At 37.3% G+C, this 22473-nt stretch overlaps 2 protein-coding genes across 2 annotated transcripts; both read right to left on the bottom strand.

The window, feature by feature from the left end:
- Window positions 1-1540: 1540 nt before the first annotated feature.
- On the bottom strand, window positions 1541-13946 carry acads (acyl-CoA dehydrogenase short chain). Its single transcript, XM_053475768.1, has 10 exons — window positions 13864-13946; window positions 10064-10227; window positions 7707-7856; window positions 6367-6478; window positions 5878-6029; window positions 4732-4902; window positions 3117-3254; window positions 2274-2373; window positions 2120-2172; window positions 1541-2039 (listed from the first exon to the last, which is right to left on the bottom strand). The coding sequence occupies exons 1-10, from the start codon at window positions 13889-13891 to the stop codon at window positions 1887-1889; spliced, it is 1221 nt and encodes a 406-aa protein (XP_053331743.1). The 5' UTR covers window positions 13892-13946; the 3' UTR covers window positions 1541-1886.
- A 2726-nt stretch (window positions 13947-16672) lies between these two features.
- Window positions 16673-19163, bottom strand: crybb1 (crystallin, beta B1). The gene is made up of 6 exons (XM_053516490.1): window positions 19127-19163; window positions 18772-18912; window positions 18445-18563; window positions 18057-18189; window positions 17398-17540; window positions 16673-17038 (listed from the first exon to the last, which is right to left on the bottom strand). Exons 2-6 carry the CDS (start codon window positions 18889-18891, stop codon window positions 16861-16863), a joined length of 693 nt encoding a protein of 230 aa, XP_053372465.1. The 5' UTR covers window positions 18892-18912; window positions 19127-19163; the 3' UTR covers window positions 16673-16860.
- Between the last annotated feature and the right edge of the window lie 3310 nt (window positions 19164-22473).

Genomic DNA, 22473 nt, shown 5'->3' with positions numbered 1-22473 from the left:
AATATTTATGTAACTCGTAACCATGAACGATGAACAGCAAGCTGTAGCAACCTCGATTTTAACCTGTAAAAGTCAACTCATTGTTTTTAGAATGAAACACTTACCTATTCATACTTTCACATTGTTTTTTAAAATATTGTTTCTCACAATGTCTCTGAACAGCTACCTGCACATTATGCTTATAGTAAATAGCATGGAAAAGCTGCATAGAACACTGTGTGCAGATCTTGAAAAAATTAGGCATACAGTGGGCCAAAAAAGCATTTGATCAGCCACCAATTGTGCAAGTTCCCCCACTTAAAAAGATGAGAGAGGCCTGTAATTTTTATCATAGGTATACCTTAACTATGAGGGACTAAATAAGATTTTTTTTTCCCAGAAAATCACATTGCAGGATTTTTTTAAAGAATTTTTTTGCAAATTATGGTGGAAAATAAATATTTGGTCACCTACAAACAAGCAGGATTTCTGGCTCTCACATACCTGTAACTTCTTTTTTAAGAGGCTCCTCTGTCCTCCACCTGTTACCTGTATTAATAGCATCTGTTATCAGTATAAAAGACACCTGTTCACAACCTCAAACAGTCACACTCCAAACTCTATGGCCAAGACCAAAGAGCTGTCATAGGACACCAGAAATAAAATTGTAGACCTTCACCAGGCTGGGAACACTGAATCTGCAATAGATAAGCAGCCTGGTGTGAAGAAATCAACTGTAGGAGCAATTATTAGAAAATGGAAGACATACAAGACCACTGATAATTTTCCTCGAACTGGGGCCCCACGCAAAAGATCTCACCCCGTGGGGTAAAAAATCCCGGAACCACACGGGGGGACCTAGTGAATGACCTGCAGAGAGCTGGGACCGAAGTAACAAAGGCTGCCATCAGTAACACACTGCGCCGCCAGGGACTCAAATCCTGCAGTGCCAGACGTGTCCCCCTGCTTAAGCCAGTACATGTTTAGGCCCGTCTGAAGTTTGCTAATGAGCATTTGGATGATCCAGAAGAGTACTGGGAGAATGTCATATGGTCAGATGAAACAAAATGGCAAAAACTCATCATGTTTGGAGGAGAAAATGCTGAGTTGCATCCAAAGAACACCATACCTACTGTGAAGCATGGGGGTAGAAACATCATGCTCTAGAGCTGTTTTTCTGCAAAGGGATCAGGACGACTGATCTGAAGGAAAGAATAAATGGGGCCATGTATTGTGAGATTTTGAGCGAAAACCTCCATCAGCAAGGGCATTGAAGATGAAACTACGGTTGAGTCTTTCAGCATAACAATGATCCCAAACCTCCAGTCCAAAAACAGAACCTGTGAATGCCATGAGCTAAAGTAAAAATTTCAGCTTAAATACTGTAAATCGTATACTGAAGAAAAAAAAAATCTCATCAAATTCTTAATAATTTATTAGTTTGTTCAATTATCATAAAAAAATGCAACCCTAATTCTAATTGCCTTATTTATTTACAATTTCTTAAAAGTAAGGAAATAGTAATTATGTGCAACCAAAACAAATGAAGTTTCCTAAGATAAATATTCAAGTAATCCTTTTATTTATTAGAATCCTTCCATGATGATCTTAGAATTTTATTCAAAAAAACAGTGAATTCAGATTCAGCACTGAGAAAAACAAGTAGCAAAGGCACTCCTGCCCTCTTGTGGAATTAAAGAATGTCTTTGAGGGTCCCATAGTGACTGCTCTCCTGTAAGTTGTAATCAGCCTTTAATATCCAAAAATGACAGGATGGACAAACCATTTAAAAGATCAACAATCAGAACGTGTTTGGGACATTGTACACATCCCCAGACACTCACTGTCATATTAAGAGTCATTTATGAATGTTGATGAGTTGACATGCTTTACTGCATGCCATCCAGTTATTGCTGATATTCCTTCAAAATATGGTTTGCAATGACAAGTCTCTGAATTTCACTGGTTCCCTCGTAGATTTCAGTGATGCGGGCATCGCGGTAGTGTCTTTCAGCAGGCATGTCTGTTACGTAACCCATTCCTCCCAATACCTGAATGGCCTTCATATGGAAACAACACAATGATTAGACACTTACTTTTCCATTACCTATATCTACAGTAGTGTGGGCTTGTGTCATACCTGATGGGAAACAAATGTTGCTGCTTCAGATGCAGCCAGCTTGGCCATAGCAGCTTCCTGCAACAAAAAGGCAGATGGAGATGAGCATCTCATAATTTTTTATAGAAAGTAAAATGTGGAGGTAAAAACAAACATATGTAACAGGAAAAAGGACCAGCCTTGGAAAATGGTTTCTTTCCATCTCGTAACAGAGCAGCTCTCCAGGTGAGTAGACGAGCACTTTCTATAGCCACAGACATGTCGGCCAGCTTAAACTGGAAAAGATATTTCTGTTAGAATCCTGCCTAGTGTCGAGAATTCCTAACTGTAAGGTGATTTAATGAGCTCGCTGAATGAAGATTTACTTTTTGTGACTTACAATAGTATTAATTATATGACACCGGTAACAAAATACTTCATGTACATACTGTACACACTCACCATCCACTTTATTAGCAACACCTGTAAACCTGGACATTCATGCAGTTTTCTGTTCAGCCAATCATGTGGCATCAGTGCACTGCAGGTAAAGCGTGCTGAGCTGCTCCGTGACTTTGACCTGAAGACCTTAATTATATTGGTACCTGGAGGGCTGGCTTGAGTATTTCTGCTAATCTGCTGAACTTCTACAGTCTCTTTCTCTGTGATAGCACTGCGAGTGGAAATGTTTTGCTATTAAAAGAGGTCAAGGGAAAATAGTAAAATTAAGCTACCAGAAACGATAAAGTAACTCAAATTTATGAGTTTTCCGAGAAAGACCGATCACCTCATCTAATCTGGACAGACATCATACTTTTTTATTCTGATGTAAACAATAAGAAATACTCTCAACCTGTATGTGTTTGTTTGTTTGTTTGTTTATTCATCGTACTTTTGCAGATAAAGTAGCTGCAGGAATGTCTAGGTGTTCCTAAGAAAGTTGATGGTTAATAATCTTTCAGAGGTGGGTGGTATTAGATTGAACCCCTAAAAGCTTTCTGAAGACATATTTAGAAAGAAACTTATTTGTGTACTGCACCTGTATTGCTTGCAACTTTGCAATCGGTGCCCCAAAGGCTATCCTTTTCTGAGCATAATCAGCTGCACAGTCAATAGCCGCTTGTGCAATCCCAAGAGCCTGAGATGCTATACCAATGCGCCCACTGTCCAGAGTTTGCTGTTAAAAAAACAAACAAAAAAAACCCCATACATTACATATTTAATGAGCAGTTATACATGCAAAAATAACAAATTAAACACAGAAATCACATGATGGTACTCACGCTTCAGACACACTTATGAACCTAAGCACTATTAAATAAAATAAAAAAATACATGATTGTGTGGGGTTAATGTTAAATATATAAACGTGAGAATAATTTCTTTAAAGTCCACGAAACGTTTTAGGGCTTTTTCTCCCCCCATATGTAAAGGACATCAGAAGAGTCACTGGCACTCCATCAGAGACACTGTTTAACCTGGGGAACAAAATTATTTTATTGATATAATAATATCGATATAATAATTAAAAACTTCAACTGATCTATAAGTGCAGCAGAGGACTGGAGAGTCAACTGTTTATATTTGTCTTTACAGAACTCCAGTCGTATTATTTTATTAATTTAACAACTAAAATGGTAATTTAAAAGTGTGATAAAACAGAAAATATCCAGCAGAAATGACCTCAATTCAAGTATCCAATGGCTATTTTATGTATCTTGTAACTACAGGGGACCTAAATGTTATACAGGAATATGTGTTTGTTTTTGTGGGTTTTTTTTGGCCATCTTTTCATTCCTGTATCAGTGAAAACAAGTCATTTATTATTTGAATGTCTCTTGATTTTATGTTACTTTGTATGATGCTTGATAGCACACAGAAAACCTCCTTCCTTTATTCTGCACTTTTTGTCTCCCTAACGTAAAGCCAAGTAATCGTGTATACAGGCATGTGTTTGGGACTTAACTCTTTGTCTCTAAATATGTCCTGTACTTACAGTGAAACCTCGGATTACGAGCATAATTCGTTCCGGAAGCGGGCTTGTATTCCAAAACCAAATTTAATTTTCCCATAAGAAATAATGGAAACTCAAATTACTTGTTCCACAGCCCAAAAAAATAAATACTTTTTGTTTTTAAAAAAAGCATGGTACTTTTTTTTTAAAGTACAAATAAATCCAGACAGATAAGTGTTTCCGATTATGTGCGCAGGCACTCTGTGTGTGTGTGTGTGTGTGTGTGTGTGTGTGTGTGTGTGTGTGTGTGTGTGTGTGTGTGAAGCCCCTCCCGTCCCGAGAGAGAGTGTATGAACCGGCATGGTGTCAAATTACATGCACGCACACACATAAGAGAGGGGAGATGATTGCCCACAATTCCGCAGCACAAGAGAGCGAAAATCCGTTGGCTCAGTTGTGATCACGTGACACTCTGCGTCAAAACAAGAAGCGCATGCGTGATACATGATACGTAAATCAAGACAATGCTCGTTTTCCAAATCAAAATTTATTAAAAATCTTTGCTCATCTTGCGGAACACTTGTAAACCGCGTTACTCGTAATCCGAGGTTTCACTGTACAACAATTACTCATTAAATAACTGGTGTGAACCAAAAAGTGGACATTTTGTAAAAAGGTTAAAAATGCCTGTAAGTCTCACCATGGCAATCTTGAATCCCATTCCACGCTGGCCCAGTAAATTTCCCAATGGGACACGACAGTCTTCCAGAATTAAGTTTGCTGTGGATGAGGCTCGAATTCCAAGCTTATCCTCTTTCTTCCCAAGAGACAGGCCTGGGTGAGGCATAGGTACCAGGAAGGCACTGATTCCCTTAGAAAAACCAAAGAAAAAGTATATTCACTTTAAATTCACTTAAAATGTAAACCATGTAAATTACAGTTTATTTGCATTTAAAATAAACAGACTTGAAATTATTAAAACTTATTCACCACTGGTCACATCATTTTCTTTCACTGTATGACCCCTTTTTATACCATACTGTACCTAGTAGCATCTAACTGCTGTTCATCTACAGTAGTATACAGTCAAGGGAAAAAGTAAAGTACACCAAAATTTGCTCATGTAACAGGACAATGGTCCCAAGCACACGAACTGTGCGCAACACAAAAACCCTAAATATCAATGGAAATAACTACTGTAATGATGTAAAGAAGAGTAAGTAAATTTCACCAAAACGATATTGAAGTTTGATACCTGGAAAACATTTACTTCAAGTTATTGTGCTAAAATACTTCTTCATGTTACTGACTAATACAGTGTACTTTTTTTCAACATGATTTCTGAATGGGGAAAAAAGTAGTACCAATTGAAATCTATTGTTGACAGAGGAACACACATTTGGTATTTAAGGCTCTGATAAATAAAATCACAAATTGAGGAGGGTGTACTTCCTTTTCCCCCCCATGACCCAAACAGGTAAGGCACATAGTTACTGATTGGATGGTCAGGGGTACAAACCCCAGAAACACCAAGTTGCCACTGTTGAGCTCTTGAGTGAAGCCCTTAACCCTATCTGCTCTGGGGTGCTGTATTCTGTCTGAACCTGAGCTCTAACCCCAGCTTCCTCACTGGGATATATAAGGGGGAAAAAATTCACTGTGCTATAAAGTAAATTGGACAAATAATTACATTTTGATCTTAATTAATCCTTATTACAGGATTAGCTCCTCTTGATTGTACACTTCAACATGGAAAGTTATATGCTATTTCAGCTATCTGTACCCAAAATAAAGAATTTAAAAAATTGTGGCAAGGAAAAAAACGATACGACACAAAAGATAGTACCTTATGTTTTAAACTCTTATCTGTTGTGGCAAAGACAACTGCAGCAGAAGCATCCCAGCAGTTAGTAATCCAGGCCTTGGTGCCATTTAGTACCCATTCGTCTCCCTCTTGATGAGCCAGTGTGGAGGCAGCACCTGCATCACTCCCATTCCCTTTAAGAAGAAATACACTCATACAGCTCAAGACATTGTCAGGGATAGGGATAGGATGGTTTTATGAAATATATCATAATATAAAACGTGTTACATACAGTCAATATTATAGACACTGAAAAGTGGGATTTGAACTCTGGGATGGATATTTATGAATGCATAGCAGTCTTAAGTTATCTACTCAGTTTTTAATAGCAATACCATCAAGGTGTCTGAAAATACTTATCAATGATCATCAATGCAGAAAAAAATGATAAATGGAACAAGTGAGCACTACATGATACATAAATGACATTCTCTGTTAGGATGCTTTTTTAAGCATGAAAATGTGTAGTACCTGGCTCACTCAGTGCAAAGCAGCCTACTTTTTCTCCAGTGGTAAAGGGGGTTATCCATAGCTGCTTTTGCTCTTCTGTGCCAAACTTCAGAATAGGGCCCAGATACAAAGACTGAAATAGAATTAAAATTAAATGAAAACCTGTTGCCTTCTATGTAATTTCATACAATTAAACGAAAAATGCATGCATATATCACTGCTTACATTTCTTCACAAGTGTGATATATAGAAATAGTAGGTTAAAGTTCTGTTGCATTCAATAAAATTAAGCTCACTTTTGATATGGAAAAATGATATAATCACTAACAGTCTAGTCATCTGGGCTTTGGTGTGGATCATGTGCCAAACTGTGTGTCGATTGGACTGACTTGCTGTCCAGAAAGACCAAGAAAAAAAACACGTAATAGCATAGTCTTTATCTGATTTCTGCAAAAGAAATTGTGCTTGTGCACAGCATGGTGCACCATCTAAAATATTAGAGATTCATTTTAAATATTAGATTAAAACCAAGCTTAAATTTAAGCCCATTTTGAAATATGGTAGGGAAAATCGATCATAATTTAGCATATCACGCGAGATGCAGTGCTGTTGTGCTGGATTTCAGCACACCTCCAGGCAAGAGAGCACAGGCAACAACTATCCCTCCAGATCTGGACTGTGACTGATAGGGCTAGTGATTGACAGTTGGTGTAATTAACAGCACTGAAAGTAGTTTTAAATTCATACTGGTACTATGCAGCAAAATGTGAGAAAAATCAACCACGGAGAGGGTGGACGGTCCTGTAAATCTTCTCTGTTTCTCTTTATATTTCCACTTATTTTACTTTAGAATATCAGCCACATTAACTTCTGGGTTCCAGGGTTAAGTCCCAAACAGCATTAAATAGAAAGTCAGTCTGCTAAGGTGTACAATCACTTGTTCCACACACCAAGTAGTGCCCTAGACTAGGGTTTAGCGAGGGATGTGGGATTCTGCTCTGTGTTAGGAATTAATTAACAAAAAAAATTTTTTTACTCTTTAATATCAGTTTGCACTGTTTCCTATAGACAGTGCCGTCACCCATTAGGTGCAGCTTAGCGAGACTAGATACCCAGACATTGTTCTTAATAAATAGGGGTATGTGTTATGTGCATTTCTTTTTCTTATAAGCCTACAAGTTACATTAATTATAAACAAAATTTAATTTCATGGTTTTTTTTTCACTTGTCTACTGAAAATGTACCGAACCATGCCTTTTGTGGACTTTTCTATCCTAATAGACAGACACATCATTTGGAAAACATATTTTTGCATTCTGACATTAGACCAGTGGTTTACAATCTTTTGCAGGCTGACTTACATTGTTCACACTGACGATGACTCCAGTGGATGCACAGCCTCTGCTTATCTCTTCAACAGCCAGGCTATAGGCCAAATAATCCATTCCAGCTCCTCCTAGGTTCTCTGGTACCTCCATTGCCATCACACCCATTGTTCCAAGTTCCTGAATCTGCAAACCAAGTTATAACTGAAGCACACATTATAAGAACACCATGCAGAAATGTGACTTGATTTGCCGAGTCACCCCTTTATGATTTTTTACTATTTGTAAGCAGTTATAGGGAGAAAAAGGAAACAACTGTGCCATATGAATTATATACACCAAATTAGTCATAACATTAAAACCACTAGCCAAATGTCCTGGATCGCTTAAGGTACAGTATGCAGTGGCACTAAAACATTAGCAGCATATAATTTAATTCCTGTAAATGCATAGTGGGGCATCCATAGATAAGACCTTTTTTGTGTCCAGCACACTATGTAAACTGGCAATTAAACCATATAGGTGTCATCTGTAAAGTTTCTTTCGGACCAAAGCATAACATGATACATTATTTTGGATTTGTATAAGTCCTGGCTCACTTGGCATTCACACTGGCATTTTCATTGACAGGCTAATTAAAAGGCATAATCTTCTATCGCTCCCTGCCAGTCAAAACACTGCCTCTGCTACATCAGACAATACAGAGTCGACTAGTGTTCAGTCATCAAGTCAGGTCAGATATTGCTACTGTAGCAAAGCAGACTTGGTTCGTTTACATATCCTTGGTCTGTGACGCCTTCACATTCTAACCTAACCACACCAGTGTTGGTTCAAGCTGTCTCGGTTCGCTTGCTTGGTCCAAACATCCCAAGTGTGAACACACCCTTATTGTTCGTTAAAAAAAAAAAAAACACTCATTTCAAATATGGTGGCTGCAACTTCCTCCAAAAAAGTCGCAAAAGGGCCAATTTAAGATTTAAAACAATGCGACAAGTACAAATTACAAGGTGATGAGAAACAAGTGCCCTTGTGTGACATAATGTAGTCAAAAACATGGTCCTTCTACAGCAAGGATGGGATGAGGCTCATCAATTCGCCAACAGATGGAACAGCAAATAAGACTAGACTTTCTGGTCCAGATTAGCTCTGATGTGGAGTCGCCTGTCTGTTTAATGGCCATGGTTAACAACATTGCCAATATCACCACCCTACAGTAAGACTGGTGAATTAACAAATGAGTAAATGTTGAGATGAGCCTAACTATTGAGAAGTTTAGAATAAACATTTAGTACTAAATCAAGCTCATAAACACCTGAATATAAAAACTACTTATTAAAATCAGTTAAGAAACATAAACGTTATATTGTTTTTATCCAAGAAAACTGTAGCTCCATCGTTTAGGAATGACTGAAGAAGCATGACAAAAACACAACAAGAGTTCAAAGTGATAACTTTAATGCCCCACGTCAAAACTTACAGGACATAAACAATCTTATGTCTGAGTGCCAGGTACATCAGGACATCTTCAGAAGTCTTGTGCAGGATATTAGATCAGATCGGTTTTGGTGAAAAAAGGCGGAACACAATGTTAGGCAGGTGGATTAAACATTGCCGCTGATCAGTTTAAGTATATGCACTGGGTCCATTAATATTGAGGTGGTGAAAAAAAAGCTTTAGAACTTTTTTGCTTTATTTTAGACTCACTATGGTGGTGTAAAGAGAAGAACCTCTTTACACCACCATAGTGAATCTAAAATGAAGCAATCAAGGTTTCTAAAACAAATGTTGGGATTCCTTCCTTGAACTGCTTTGCCAGGCCTTTACCATAGTTGCCTTCAGTTGCTATTTGGTTGTGGGGTTTTCTAACTTCAGTCATCTTTAGTAAGTGAACAGTGTGCTCATATACAGTAGGTTGAGATTGGGTGACTGAGTCAGAAATTTAATTACGTTTTTTTTTTCTTTGCCCAACAGCTCTTGGGTTGTTTTCACTATGTTTCAGGTGTCATTATCCATCTGAATTGTCAAGTTACATCCAATCAGACCAAATGAGAGCAGCAAGTTTAACTCTATACACATAAAATCTATTCTGATACTTTTATCAACAGTCATATCAATAAACAGTGACTCACTTACACTTACATTTACAGCCACATATGCCTATGCCAAAACACTACCTACTGTAAACACACCCAGGCTGAAAACATCGGGTGGAAAACTGCTCTTCATTCAACTGTTCTCAAAGTCTATACCACAATCACACTGTAAATACTGTGGCTGTGTCCACATACTTATGGACCACGTAGCATTATATGACTATGTTGTAGAGTATACTTTCCTGACTGATGTGATATTTTGCTTACGACAAAGTTGTACTGCAGTTTTAGGTTGCTCACCTGCTTAGCTGGAAAAGAATGACTTTTGTCAAGTTGTGCAGCAATTGGGGCAAGCTCTTTAGCTGCGTAGTCCTGACACGTCTGCCTCAGAATTTGATGGTGTTCGGGTAGTTCTGCAATCTGAGAGAAGCAACGAGTGCCGCATCTCACAGCCCTGCTCAAAGCTGAAACACACACAAAAAATATATATTATGCAGTGATTTTTTTTAACTTACATAATATATTTCTCTCACAACAGAGAACAGAGCTTGAGGGGGGGAAAAACATAATGCAAAAAATTCTAATGAACACACTGCTAATTAAATACACATAAAATGACATATTGCATTGGTATAACAGCAACTACTGTACAAACTGTTAGAGCACTAATTTGTTTTCTGCATTTAAATAAATCAACAAAATGCTACAATGGGACGATGGTGTATGGTGCTTTATAATTATTATCAATTGATGATTCCCCATTTATATACCATGACATCTAATCAACAAGGCTGTGCACACTATTAACATGGTAATGTAATCATTTCGATCTCTAATTTTAAATTGTTTAATACAATTATGGCTTTGGATCAGTTAAAACACAGAGCCAGTACTTGGTTTAACCTATTACTGTACATTAACTATATTAAATCGCTGTTTTGAAAAGATAATATTGGAGTTATCAATAACTTATGTTTGTTCATAAAGTGCCATTGTCTGCTGTTACTATTGTACTGGAACTGTACATGGTCTAAAATGTTGTACAAACATTAAAGTTCACTGCGATATAAGAGAAAACCAGCCACTTAGGCCTGTAGCTGTAAAAGTGTTGTTAAAGTAGCTTTTTATGAGCTTTCCGTGCAAAGATAGAGCAAACAAAATACACCCCTTTGTGGAAACCCACACCTTAGTTTGATTTCACACATTTATCATCACGCCATATCTCAGGCCAATGAGTTAAAAATGTGTCTATTAGTTTACTCCCTCATATACCTAAATGAAAAAAAAAAGGCATGATTGACATTTGATATGTGGTTGATGTGTAAAGAGTATGTTAATAAGGTGTCATCAATGCATGGAGTAATTAATGACAAATTGTCTTTAAGAAATAATTAAAAAAAATAAAAATATATTAAAATAAAAAAAGTAAGCATATCAAAAAAAAATCTGCGTTTGACCTGCCTTGTCTACCTAAAAGTAGATTACAGTAAGTCAGTTTGAATAAGCAGTAGATATAACATTGAAGCGAGTGGTCACTTCTCAGCTACGTAATGTGTATGTGCTGATGTGTGATGCCTTAGATTTCTCCCTGAAATGTCACGTCCATCTTGTAATCCAAACAAATATTCAGAGGTAGATATTAAGGTAGATGATGAAGATGAGTTAGAGACAGATTTGGACTTGTTTTGTTTAATAGTAGCACAATACATCTAATAATTGCAATCAGTGTACTGTATCTGTAAAGAACAGGAATCTTTATAGAACTTTAAATTCATCATCAACATTTCCCAAAATCATACTAACAGCAGACTATAACTTGACTATACATTATGTAGGAGTGTAATGATACATCCTGCTGTGGATTTGACTTGATTTACCATACTGGCTTTAACATAAACCGTTGTGTTGTTTGGGCTAAAAACGTATTTAAATCAGTCAAATATAAAGGAAAAGGAAAGAGATGGAAAAGATTAAAGAGGACGTAGAGAGGAGAAGTCAAGCAATGGTATTTGAACAATCTTGTAAAGATAAATATATTGTATAACTCATACTGCAAGCCCAAGACTAGATTATACACCCCGATGCACTACCTCCACACACACACACACACACACACACACAGAAATCCTCTCACTTTTTTAACTGAGTGCATACACTTTGCAAAAAGATCAAATTTAGCTATAAAAGTTATAAAAACTTACAAGCTCATAAACAGTTTTGCTGGTTCACAACAAGCCTTATTGTGTCCAACTCATTAAACCAAACAAAATGCAAATAATAAGGATACTTTCAGTAATATGATTTAATTTATTTATAAGCTAATAGGGGTTTCATCAGTTGCATTATTTATAAAAATGATTTACTATAATCTTGGACTTGTGGATTTAAGGTGAAAAAACACACAGACTGCAACTGTGGCTCGAACTCACTAACAAAAGATAGCAGGATGCTAACAGCATGGAGTGTAAAAACAGCATAATCCAAATTTCAACATTGAATTATTTTGAATTTAATTTTCCACAGTGTCTCCATGATAGGTTGCAGAGGGCACATTCTTCATATCCTATGACTGGTGTGAACATGTGAAATAAACATCCTGATGTGAAGCTGCATGATAGTGTTCCTAATAAAGTGGACAGTATGTATACTTGCTGTATAATAGGTATACACTTTTGCAATCTTGCATGAGAAGTGAAGGTCAACCCAAGATTGTCAATAACGTTTTTATGTGAAATTTTAAATAATTTTTTTGTTAAAGTGTAAGCATAATATAAACATTGGCAATAAAAAAAAACCCTGTTCATGTTGAGGGCACAAAAAGTGGGTCAAAGGTCGTCTGTGCACTGCGCGTGATTCAACTGGGCAATGTCCAGAAATTCCCCCCAGCTGGTCAGAGCAGCTTTAATACAGTGAATCAGTGCACAAAGTAAAACAGAATTGACTTGATTAGACGTTATGTGCATGAGCAGTACTCAGTTTAGGTACTTCTCAGACCCTCACAGGCACCTAAAAGTGCTGTTTAACAGCCTGAAGACGGACACTGTGCCGGTGTTCTATTAATTCATCCTACCCTCCAGTGAATGCACATACTGTACTGTAGCAGAAATACATAATGTTTTGCTGCTTTAGCACCCGATCATAAATCCATGCTACTGCTCCCAGAGATATGTGGCTTCATATTTAATAATATTGAAGGGTTTTTTTTCTCTAATTGTTTTGTGTGTTATTGTAAATTTTATTCGCACAGATTTGATAGCAGTCAACTAGTAGATTAGTGGAGAACATTAACTCCACAAGTCCTATCAGTAACAAAGCTATAGTCACAAAGTGCTACCAGTATGTCAGGAAACGCTACCACCGATAACCTGCACTAGATATTTGCAGTGACATCATCAATCAAAACTAGAGCTACAGTAGGAGATACTGAGAAACTATATATATATATATATATATAACCATAACATCTGCACCATGTGGAGGAAATTCTGCCTGGGTAGGAAAAATGAGGGGAATGCTAAAATAAGAAATATAACAAGTTCTATATTATTTAATAATTACTCAATGCCACTTATTGGTTTGATTATTTTTGTGTTGGTCATGTAAATGGGCAGTAAACTAAACCCATGAAAGTTTTTTCCTAACCAAATATCTGAACACATGACGGGAGCGAGTCGCCCAGTTCATCAGGAATATTTAAAGATCGATTAAATTTTTGAGAAATTAAATATCTGCTCAGTTCCTCTCACTATTACAGATTTTGCCTATTACATGTTTCATTGTCACTTTCATCCTCGTTCTAGTACTACTATCTGCATTGTTGTCACTTTGCCACACATACATTTGCACATCAAGACTGTACTACAATTACTCATTATAATAATATAATGTTTTACTTATTAATTCACTTATTAGTTCTGACTATTTAATCTGTCATTAAAGGGATCCGGAAGGTACTGTGCATGATGCTTTACAATAACGGATGATATTAAACTAACCACATAAACAACTAAAACCAATCAGTCTAAAGGCAAGCGGGATGACAGTGAACGTGACAGAGAAACGTAGATTCTGTGAAACTCAAAAAATTTTTACTTACTGACCTTTCCGAGCCGTCAAAAGTGCTGCCATCTTAAATATGTTTCTTCGCCGCGGATATATTTCCACGCTTTTGGGAGCCTTGCACTGTCTCTGCCCCCTGGTGGACATACTATATTTATCACTTTAATTTGTATTGCGAAACCATGGAGGTAAAATAGCGGAAGCTGACATGACTTTATTTCGCTAAAGCCTTGCGGTCATATTAGTAAACTTATGCTCAACATTCTGTCATCACATTAATTTCTCCATATTAACTCTCTCTCTCTCTCTCTCTCTCTCTCTTCGGACAACCTGTTGCCCCACTTCTGGTTAAAGTTCTCATCACCTGGAGGACTCTAGCTTACTACTGAGAACAGCCCAGTACGACCTGCTAGGGTTGTGTGGTGACCGGCGACAGTTCCACTTTACTATGAAGATGGTCTTAGACTCTGTTAATGCAGGCAGCTCTTCTCTGAGGCCTTGTGACTGCAGTCACTGAATAGTTCAGGACTGAAATTTATACAAACAGTTTTGTTCCTGAGCCTCCAATAACAAGACTGAACTCCATATTAAAGACCTCTCCTTATACTGAACTTCAAGCCTCAAGTATGACTGCAAAACAATCCCTGCTATCCGTTAGCACCCAAATGAGGATAAGTTCCCTGTTGAGTTTTGTTCCTCCCAAAGTTTCCTCCTATTGCCATCTCTGGGAATTTCTCCTTGCCACCATAGCTCTTGGTTTGCTCAGCTGATAATTCTGAATTATACATATTATAACATTTCATACTCATTTCCATAAGTTTCTTTTGATTCTGTAAATCATCATTTAAACCGCTATATAAATAAAATGAAATAGAATTACATTATTTCTATGTGGTTTGCCATGTTCAGCTAAAGGCAGCTTAGGTCTGAGCATTTGGGGCATTAAGCTTAGCCCTGAATATGTTCATGTTGTGGTGAAAGTCTTTTATAGCCAAGCATCAGACAGACTTGGAGAGTCATAGTTCAGAACTTTACTTGCACTTATTGCCCTATGCCATCTTGGTATAAGCAGGGATAGTGCATCTCTCTCTCTCTCTCTCTCTCTCTCTGGTTTGTCAGTCGTGGCAAAACCTTTTAAGAAAACATATGCCATCCATGTGTATTAGTTGTCCATGTGATGTCACTAGCCTTATTATTTATCTGTCTGCAGAGTTGTGACGATTACATCAAATAAGTTGCATTACTTTTACTTTATGAAACTGGGGTATTAACCTCTGTACAAAAATGGCTAAAACTAGGGATTTTTCAAGTGAATTGTAAACTTCTGTGGCAAATTTCTCTGCATGATCATTAAGCAATCAAGCAGGTAGAGCGAGTGACACCTGAGTACTGCAGACGTTATCCTGCCTCTGCGCCCAGCCGGATCCAGCAGATTCTGAAGAATAAAGGACTTCATACTAAATATGTTTTGTCATGTAGCAATTTATTATTTGTTATTTATTATTATTATTATTATTATTATTATTATTATTATTATTAAGATATTATTCTTAATATCTTGATTGTCATTATTTAGAAATTTTAAGAATTTCATTGAGACCTTGAATTTCACTTTGGCCACTTATATATGCCGCTATATATATACACTACCGTTCAAAAGTTTTAGAACACTTTCTAACTCCATGATGGTTCCTGATTTTTATTTCTTTCCACATTTTAAAGGAATGGTTAAGGCGTCCAAAAAATGCATTAATCTCCTTTAAACAGGTGATATTGAGATGTGTCTGCTGTAAAGACTTCATAACGCCTCTAACCTGAGGTGCTGTTAATTGGTCATTTTTCAGCTGATAACTCTAAATGAACTTCTCGTCTGCAGCAGAGGTAGGTTTTGGTCTCGTCCTCCTGGGATGGTCTTCATGAGAGCCAGTTTTTATATGGTGCTTGACGGATTTTGCAAATGCACTTGACAATACTGTTTTTGCAAAAACTATTACAGAAAGGCTGACCTCTGTGTCTTAAAATAACAACTAACTGTTGTTTTTCTTGTTGTTATGTAATTACCTAATCCCATATGTGTTATTTTATAGTTTTGAAATTCCAAGTATTGTTGTAGAATGTAGAAAATAAATCACTAAACAAAAACAAAGACATTTGCAAGTGTTCTAAAACTTTTGAGCGGTAGTGTATATATATATACTGTATATATATATATATATATATATATATATATATATATATAAAAGATCCTTTGATTCATCAGTTTACTAATGCTGAACTTGAAACTAGAAAAAGAAAGAGGCACAAGAAAACTTGCCTTAGCCCCAATTTTTTTTCCTGGGTAGAACTACCGATGGCAAAAGGTATCCCAACAAAAATCTGCTAATACAATTTATTACAAGTGATATTGCTATATTTGGCTTATTGTGGTAATAGAAACAGTTACATTTATGACTCCAAATTTAATGATCTTGTGTGTTTGTGTGTGTATGCATGTAATGCCCCTATGATGCTTACTGAATGTAAATACTATTGTACCTAGACTTTTTGTTAAAATATTGATGATTTGTACATACCAGGTAATCAATCAAATCAAACCACAAATATCATACTATTTAAACAATATTTTACGTTTTCACCTTTCTGCTTGTACATTATATACTGTAACATACTTGCCACAACATTACTTCTGAATTGAATGGTTATTTCTTTCACAAATTGTAAAGTGGTGTGTTTATAGTATACCAATATGGCGCTAGGCTCTGTTCCCTGTGCGCAACCATCCCATTCCCTGTGCGCAAACATAGTAAGAGCATTTAAAAGAAAGAAAAAGAAAAGTAGGCATAGAAAGTACCTTTTTTAAAATGTTTATTATTTGCATGACAAGAAGTGAGTCAGATAAGTCTCATATAATTTATAATTTCTTGTATAATTTATATCTAGGGTTAGGGTTAGGGTTAGATATGAATTAAATCAGATCCAGGGCAAGAAGAGGGGATAAAAAGCACCATAAGAGCTATTTACTCCACAGAAGCTATAATTCAGTGTTTTGCAGCTGTCAGGGTGAAGCTACCACGCTGGTGAAATTGCATGTCCCTCACACGTCGAATAGACTGAATCTGAGGCTGGAAGGCACAAAACTCATTATAGTGTCTGTAGTCTCCACACTCGAAAAGATACTGGTAGCCTCTGTAGCCTGGGTACTGGTATCCCACCCAACTAAAATGAAAGACAGTAAGAATTCTCTATGTAAGGTATAACACATTACAGACCATACTGTTGTGTTGAGTTCACATCATGAGTTGTGATCTCATTAGTACATTGGAGCATGTACCAAACACATTCTTGTGAATGAGGTGTTACTGTAGACACAGTAATATGTTCAAACTATTGTGTCAAAATAAAAATATTGTTTATGATAAAGCCAAAACTAATAGCTAAATATATATCCGCATGGTGAACTTTCTTGGACTGGCTTTCCATTAGGGGTGAACTCTCCCACCTTTCACCTAGTGTTGCCAGGGTCCATCACTGCCCTGACTAGGATGAAATGGCTATTAATGATGAATAATACTCACGCTCCACCAGGAACTCTCACACTGCCCACTCGGTCACAGAAACCATGTGCCCACAGAGTGGGGACATCGTCCTCGTGGATCTCCATCTTGTTGCCCTGGAAATCAGACAGCTCGTACAAGCAGATCTTGTGCTCCTTGGGGTCCTGTGTGGCGGAGATATAAAGGGAGACATTTCTGATATGTAATACAAACATATACAACAGAGCCAAAAGTATGTAGTTTCTTGATTCTTAATTCATGAGTTTTTTTTTTTTACCTACCCATTGCTAATAAATACATTAAATCAGGCACATAGCCATGTCATTTCCATAGGCAAACACCAGCGATAGGAATGCCATCTATGCTACAAGTCAGTTTGTGGTAGCTTTAAAATTTTCTAAGGGAATGCCCTTTCTTGTTCCAGAATGACTGTTCCCCTTGTGCACAAAGTGAGGGACATGATGACCTGCTTTGACAGGTTTGGTGTGAAAGGGCTCAAGTGGCATGCACAGCCCTGTAACAACCCCACTGAACATAGTTGGGATGAATTGGAACACAGGTTGTATTACTCATGGTTTTGAAATGATATGTTTAACAAGTGTGATGGTAAAGTCTCCACATATTTTTGGCATGATAGAGTGCTTTGTGATTCATTGTGTGTGTAAATCTATTGTACTTACCATACGTACGGGCCTGAATGACATGAGACAGTCACTGCGGTAGCTGTTGGACCAGGTGTCCCAGCGAGGATACTCACCCTTCTCCAAAATAAACATCTCCCCGCGGAAGTTAGTCTGCTCAAAGGCAACGAAGCTAAACAGAGAGAGAAGAGCAGATGTGCCAGACTTGAAGAACATACACATACACAAGCGATATATCAAGATCAAGATTGAGAAGAGGAAGAAGAACAATCTAGGCACACATGGATGAGGATTTGAGGCTTTGTCTATCTATTTTATGTTTTCACCTACCTGTATAATTTTTCCAAAACCATACATTTTTTATACAATATTGATCTACATCTTTTATACAGATCTTTTATCTTTTATCTTCTGGCGAGAAACTTACGGGCCACACTCCACAATGATACTGCGTACTCTGTCAATTCCATGGTCACAAATGTTCATGCACTCATTATAAATCTCCATCATTCTGCCCTGGAAATTCTCCTGGTCAAACAGCATCATCTGTAGGACAAAATGTAATTCAAGTTTTCAGAAAGATTTCCCATCATGTATATAGATGATAAGAAAAAAAGTAAACTGAAATAAACATCTATATTTAAATAATTGTTGTAGGTTTCTTTTAAATGAGTACTTTTGTGTTTAAACGACAATGTTGCGATTTGCTATGTGCCATTATAACATGTTTCGTTGAAAGAGAAAGAAAACTTACTCTATATTTGCCCATTTCAGGCTCTCCAGTCTTGGTGGCCTTGCTAGATGCAGGAGGAGCAGGGGTTCCCTTATCCTTAGCATCAGCGCCCTGGCTGGAGGCAGACTTTGACTGAGACATGTTGCTGGGGTTTGAGAAGGTCTGGAAAAAAGTAGGTAACAAAATGGGACTTTGTGGTATAGTCGGCATAATGAAGGATGATGAATCCGTGTGAGGAACTGGGTAACTTTGATTGGTTGAAATGAGTAAATAGGATTTTGGATTCATGCAGTATTAAAAATGATATATTTAAATCTCTTAAAGTCATTTACTTTTGTGTCAGTGTTGTACGTGTTTGCATTTGTTGCCCTCTTACCTGCTCGAGTACAGCTGTACCGTGTAGTGGAGTTTTTCCTGTGCTGCTCCCTCCATCCAACACCCCACCTTTTATACCCTGGCAAGGGGAGTATAGAGGGGTTTTGAGTACAATAGAAACATCTCTGTCATCACAGTTTCTTACTTCTAAAGCCATGAGGTTATCCCATTGCCTAGAAAGCTCTCGCTGATTGTCTGTTTGCACTTTGGTGTCAATGGAAAACCCTGACTGTGTAAGTTGGTAGTGACTGCATTTGGATGTGAGGAATGTATAGACCAACAGTCAGGTCATGTTAATGCTACACCTTTGTTCTTTAGAATTTTACTTTGCCAGATTCTTGGATGTAATAAGAAGAATTTAAATGCCATGGAAATTAAAGACAAACTGCCCAGATTACTAATTATTAAATAAGTAAAAGGGTCAAACACATATATTAAGTTGTTTATGTGGATAAAACACACACACATACACACACACATAGCCTCGGGTACACACAAGGGTTCAGGAAAGGATAATACTGAAGATGATTTTTGAACTTTTTTTTTTTAAATCATTGCATTTAAAATGTTGATAGTTCATAAAATAATTTGTGGTAGATATGTACCTTGTTTAGAAACAAGGTTTCTGCTTCTAACGTGGTGATAGACACAAGTATACAAGATTTGATAAGAGTAAAAAAAAAAAATCTGTGCGCCAGTTATATTAAAACTTCTGTTGGTCGCTCTGTTTTATCAGCACTTTCCGTTCAAGGTTATTGTCTCCCCAGTCAATGCTGTACAGGTGTGAAGATTCACTTCTGATAAAGAAGTAAAGACAGTGGTAAAATTATGTCTTGCAGCTCTGCCTAAAACATGAGAGGAAATACAAAAGCTTATTGAAAGATGGACAAAGTTTATTGAAAAGCAAGGAGATAATGTCAAAAAATTATTTATTAGCCTTTCCTAAAAGGTAATTAAAATAAATTCTACAGCCAAATTGCAGATCCTCACCCACTCACCCACATACAGTATGTACAGTATGTATGTACAATATGTGTGTATCATTGTGTTGGAAGCAGGATATCGAGTCAAAATATTTGAATACACTTTCTAATTCAATGTTTTTTGTTTTGGGGATTCCAGAACTGTGAAGTAGCACATGTGGATTTAGGAAATTAGTACCAACAACAGTCAATTGGTATATTTAAAACACGAAGGTCAGCTGTTGTGGAATGATTCTTGCTAGAACAGTATTGTCAAGTGCATTTGCAAAACTAATCAAGCACCATGATGAAACTAGCTCTCATGAAGCCCATCCCGGGAAACCAAGACCAAAACGTACCTCTACTGCGGAAAAGTTTAGAGTTATCAGCCTCAAAAAACATCTATTTACAGCAAAATAGAGCCTTTATTAACGCTTTACAGAGCATAGGTAGCAGACACATTTCAATATCAACTGTGAAAGGAAATTGGTGCATATTTTGGGTGCCTTCAGCATTGTTTTTATACCTGTAGAAACCTGAGCGACTTTGACAAAGAGGCAGTTTGTGATAGCTAAAAGGGTCAGGGTAACTCCAAAATGCCAAGCCTTGTGGGATATTCCTGGTGTGTGGTGTTTAGAGCCTACCTACCAGCAACAGGGTAATGGGAACCCAAGGCTCATATAAGTGAAGGCTTGCTCATCTGGTCCAATCCTAAAGAAATAACTAAAAACTTTAATACTAGCAATGATAGAAAAGTTTCAGAACACACAGTGCATCACGGCTTCCTGCATATGGCGCTGAGGAGCCTCAGACTAGTCAATCCACCAATGTCGACCCCTGTCAACTTCCCAAATCAGTAGCACATGAGCATCAAAAATATACCATGGATCAATGGCCTGGTCTGGGGAAACGCTTTATTTTTATTTATGTGGATGGCTGGGTGCATGCGTCTCACTTGCCTGGAAAAGAGATGGCACCAGAATGCACTGTGAAAAGCAATCAACATGCTGGAGGCAGATTGATTGCTTTCCACAGTGTATCCTGATGCTATCTTTTGGAGGCTGTGTGATTTCCTGCTGGGAAACCTTGGGTTCTGGAATTCATTTAAATATTCCATTGACATACACCCCCTACCAAAACATTTTTGTAGGCCAAGACACTGCAAGACACGCTTTTTTGACAATGCTATCCCAAAGGCAGTGATCTTTTTCAACAGGATAATGTACACTGAAACACATTGCTCATTAATGGTTTGACAGGAACATGACAGTCAGTTCAAGATGTCTCAATTAAGATGTCCCAAATTCCAGAATCTCAATCTGATTAAGTATCTGTAGGATGTGCTGGCCAGGTCCGATACATGGAGGCTCCATGTTACAACTTACAGGACTTAAAGGATCTCCAGATACCACAATGTAGAGTCTATTCAAAGTCTGTCTCGTTGAGTCCATGAGGTTCTGAGCTGTTTTGGTGGTACAAGGGAAACCTACACAATATTAGGAAGTCGGTTTTAATGTTATGGCTGATTGATGTACAGCATCACATCTCATTATTAGGCCCATCCGCTCTAGTGGTACGACCAATATATACATTAGGTTGGCACTCAATATTTGTTGACTTTAACCTTTCATTTAAGTTTGTGTAGTTGTGTTCAATCTAAATTATAGCAGTAAATTGCAGTAAAAATGGTTGTCAACAAAAGTGATGTAAGGAACACAAATTCCATGGCAAAATACAAAACCAATTATTCATAAAATTGTTATTTATAAGCTTCTGCTCATTAACATGATCAAATGAAACAGGAGAAAGGAATGTTTTTGTTTGCTGTATTTTGAAAACCTTGTTGGCTCCTGCACATGTGTATTTTGTTCTATAGTTGACTTTTTGTTAGGATTTTAACTAGCTAATATTTGTCAGTTTTTTTTAAAAGAATGGCATTGGGCCAAGCTCTCTTGCAAAAGTTATACATGTAATAAACTGACTAGCCATATAGAAAATAAACAACTGTTTTCCATAAATGTAGCTCACAGTAGCTTTCATAACTGCTTACAAATCACCAAGAAGCACTTATAATTTTCTGTGTTCTCTGTACGTACATGTATATGTTTAAATGTAAGGACTTTATAAAAGGGTGTGCATGAGCACATGGGATTAGTCTGACAAAAGCTGTGGGTTACTGGGTTACTGACTGAAAGGTTGTGGGTTTGAGCTCCAGAACTGCCAAGTTGCCTCTGTTGAGCCCTTGAGCAAGGCCCATATACTTATCTGCTGCAGGGGTGTTGTATCCTGGCTGACTCTGTGCTCTGATAACTGAGATATATATATAAAAAATATTTCACTGTGCTGTAAGGTACATGGGACATAGTTTCCATGTACTCTTACAGTT

Source organism: Clarias gariepinus, chromosome 17 (genome assembly GCF_024256425.1).
Source record: "Clarias gariepinus isolate MV-2021 ecotype Netherlands chromosome 17, CGAR_prim_01v2, whole genome shotgun sequence".
Classification (NCBI taxonomy): domain Eukaryota; kingdom Metazoa; phylum Chordata; class Actinopteri; order Siluriformes; family Clariidae; genus Clarias; species Clarias gariepinus.
The sequence above is the reverse complement of the archived record's forward strand: the minus strand, read 5'-3'. Positions and strand labels throughout refer to the sequence as shown.

Coding starts and splice junctions, on each gene's coding strand:
- acads (XM_053475768.1), bottom strand. CDS start 13,891: ATGGCAGCACTTTTGACGGCTCGGAAAG. Junction 3,255..4,731: donor TGGGATTCAAGATTGCCATG/GTGAGACTTACA, acceptor TTTTTTTAACAG/CAAACTCTGGACAGTGGGCG. Junction 2,173..2,273: donor GAAACCATTTTCCAAGGCTG/GTCCTTTTTCCT, acceptor TGTTGCAGGAAG/CTGCTATGGCCAAGCTGGCT.
- crybb1 (XM_053516490.1), bottom strand. CDS start 18,891: ATGTCTCAGTCAAAGTCTGCCTCCAGCCAGGGCGCTGATGCTAAGGAT. Junction 18,190..18,444: donor ATCATTGTGGAGTGTGGCCC/GTAAGTTTCTCG, acceptor CTCTCTGTTTAG/CTTCGTTGCCTTTGAGCAGA. Junction 17,541..18,056: donor CATTCAGGCCCGTACGTATG/GTAAGTACAATA, acceptor TCCGCCACACAG/GACCCCAAGGAGCACAAGAT.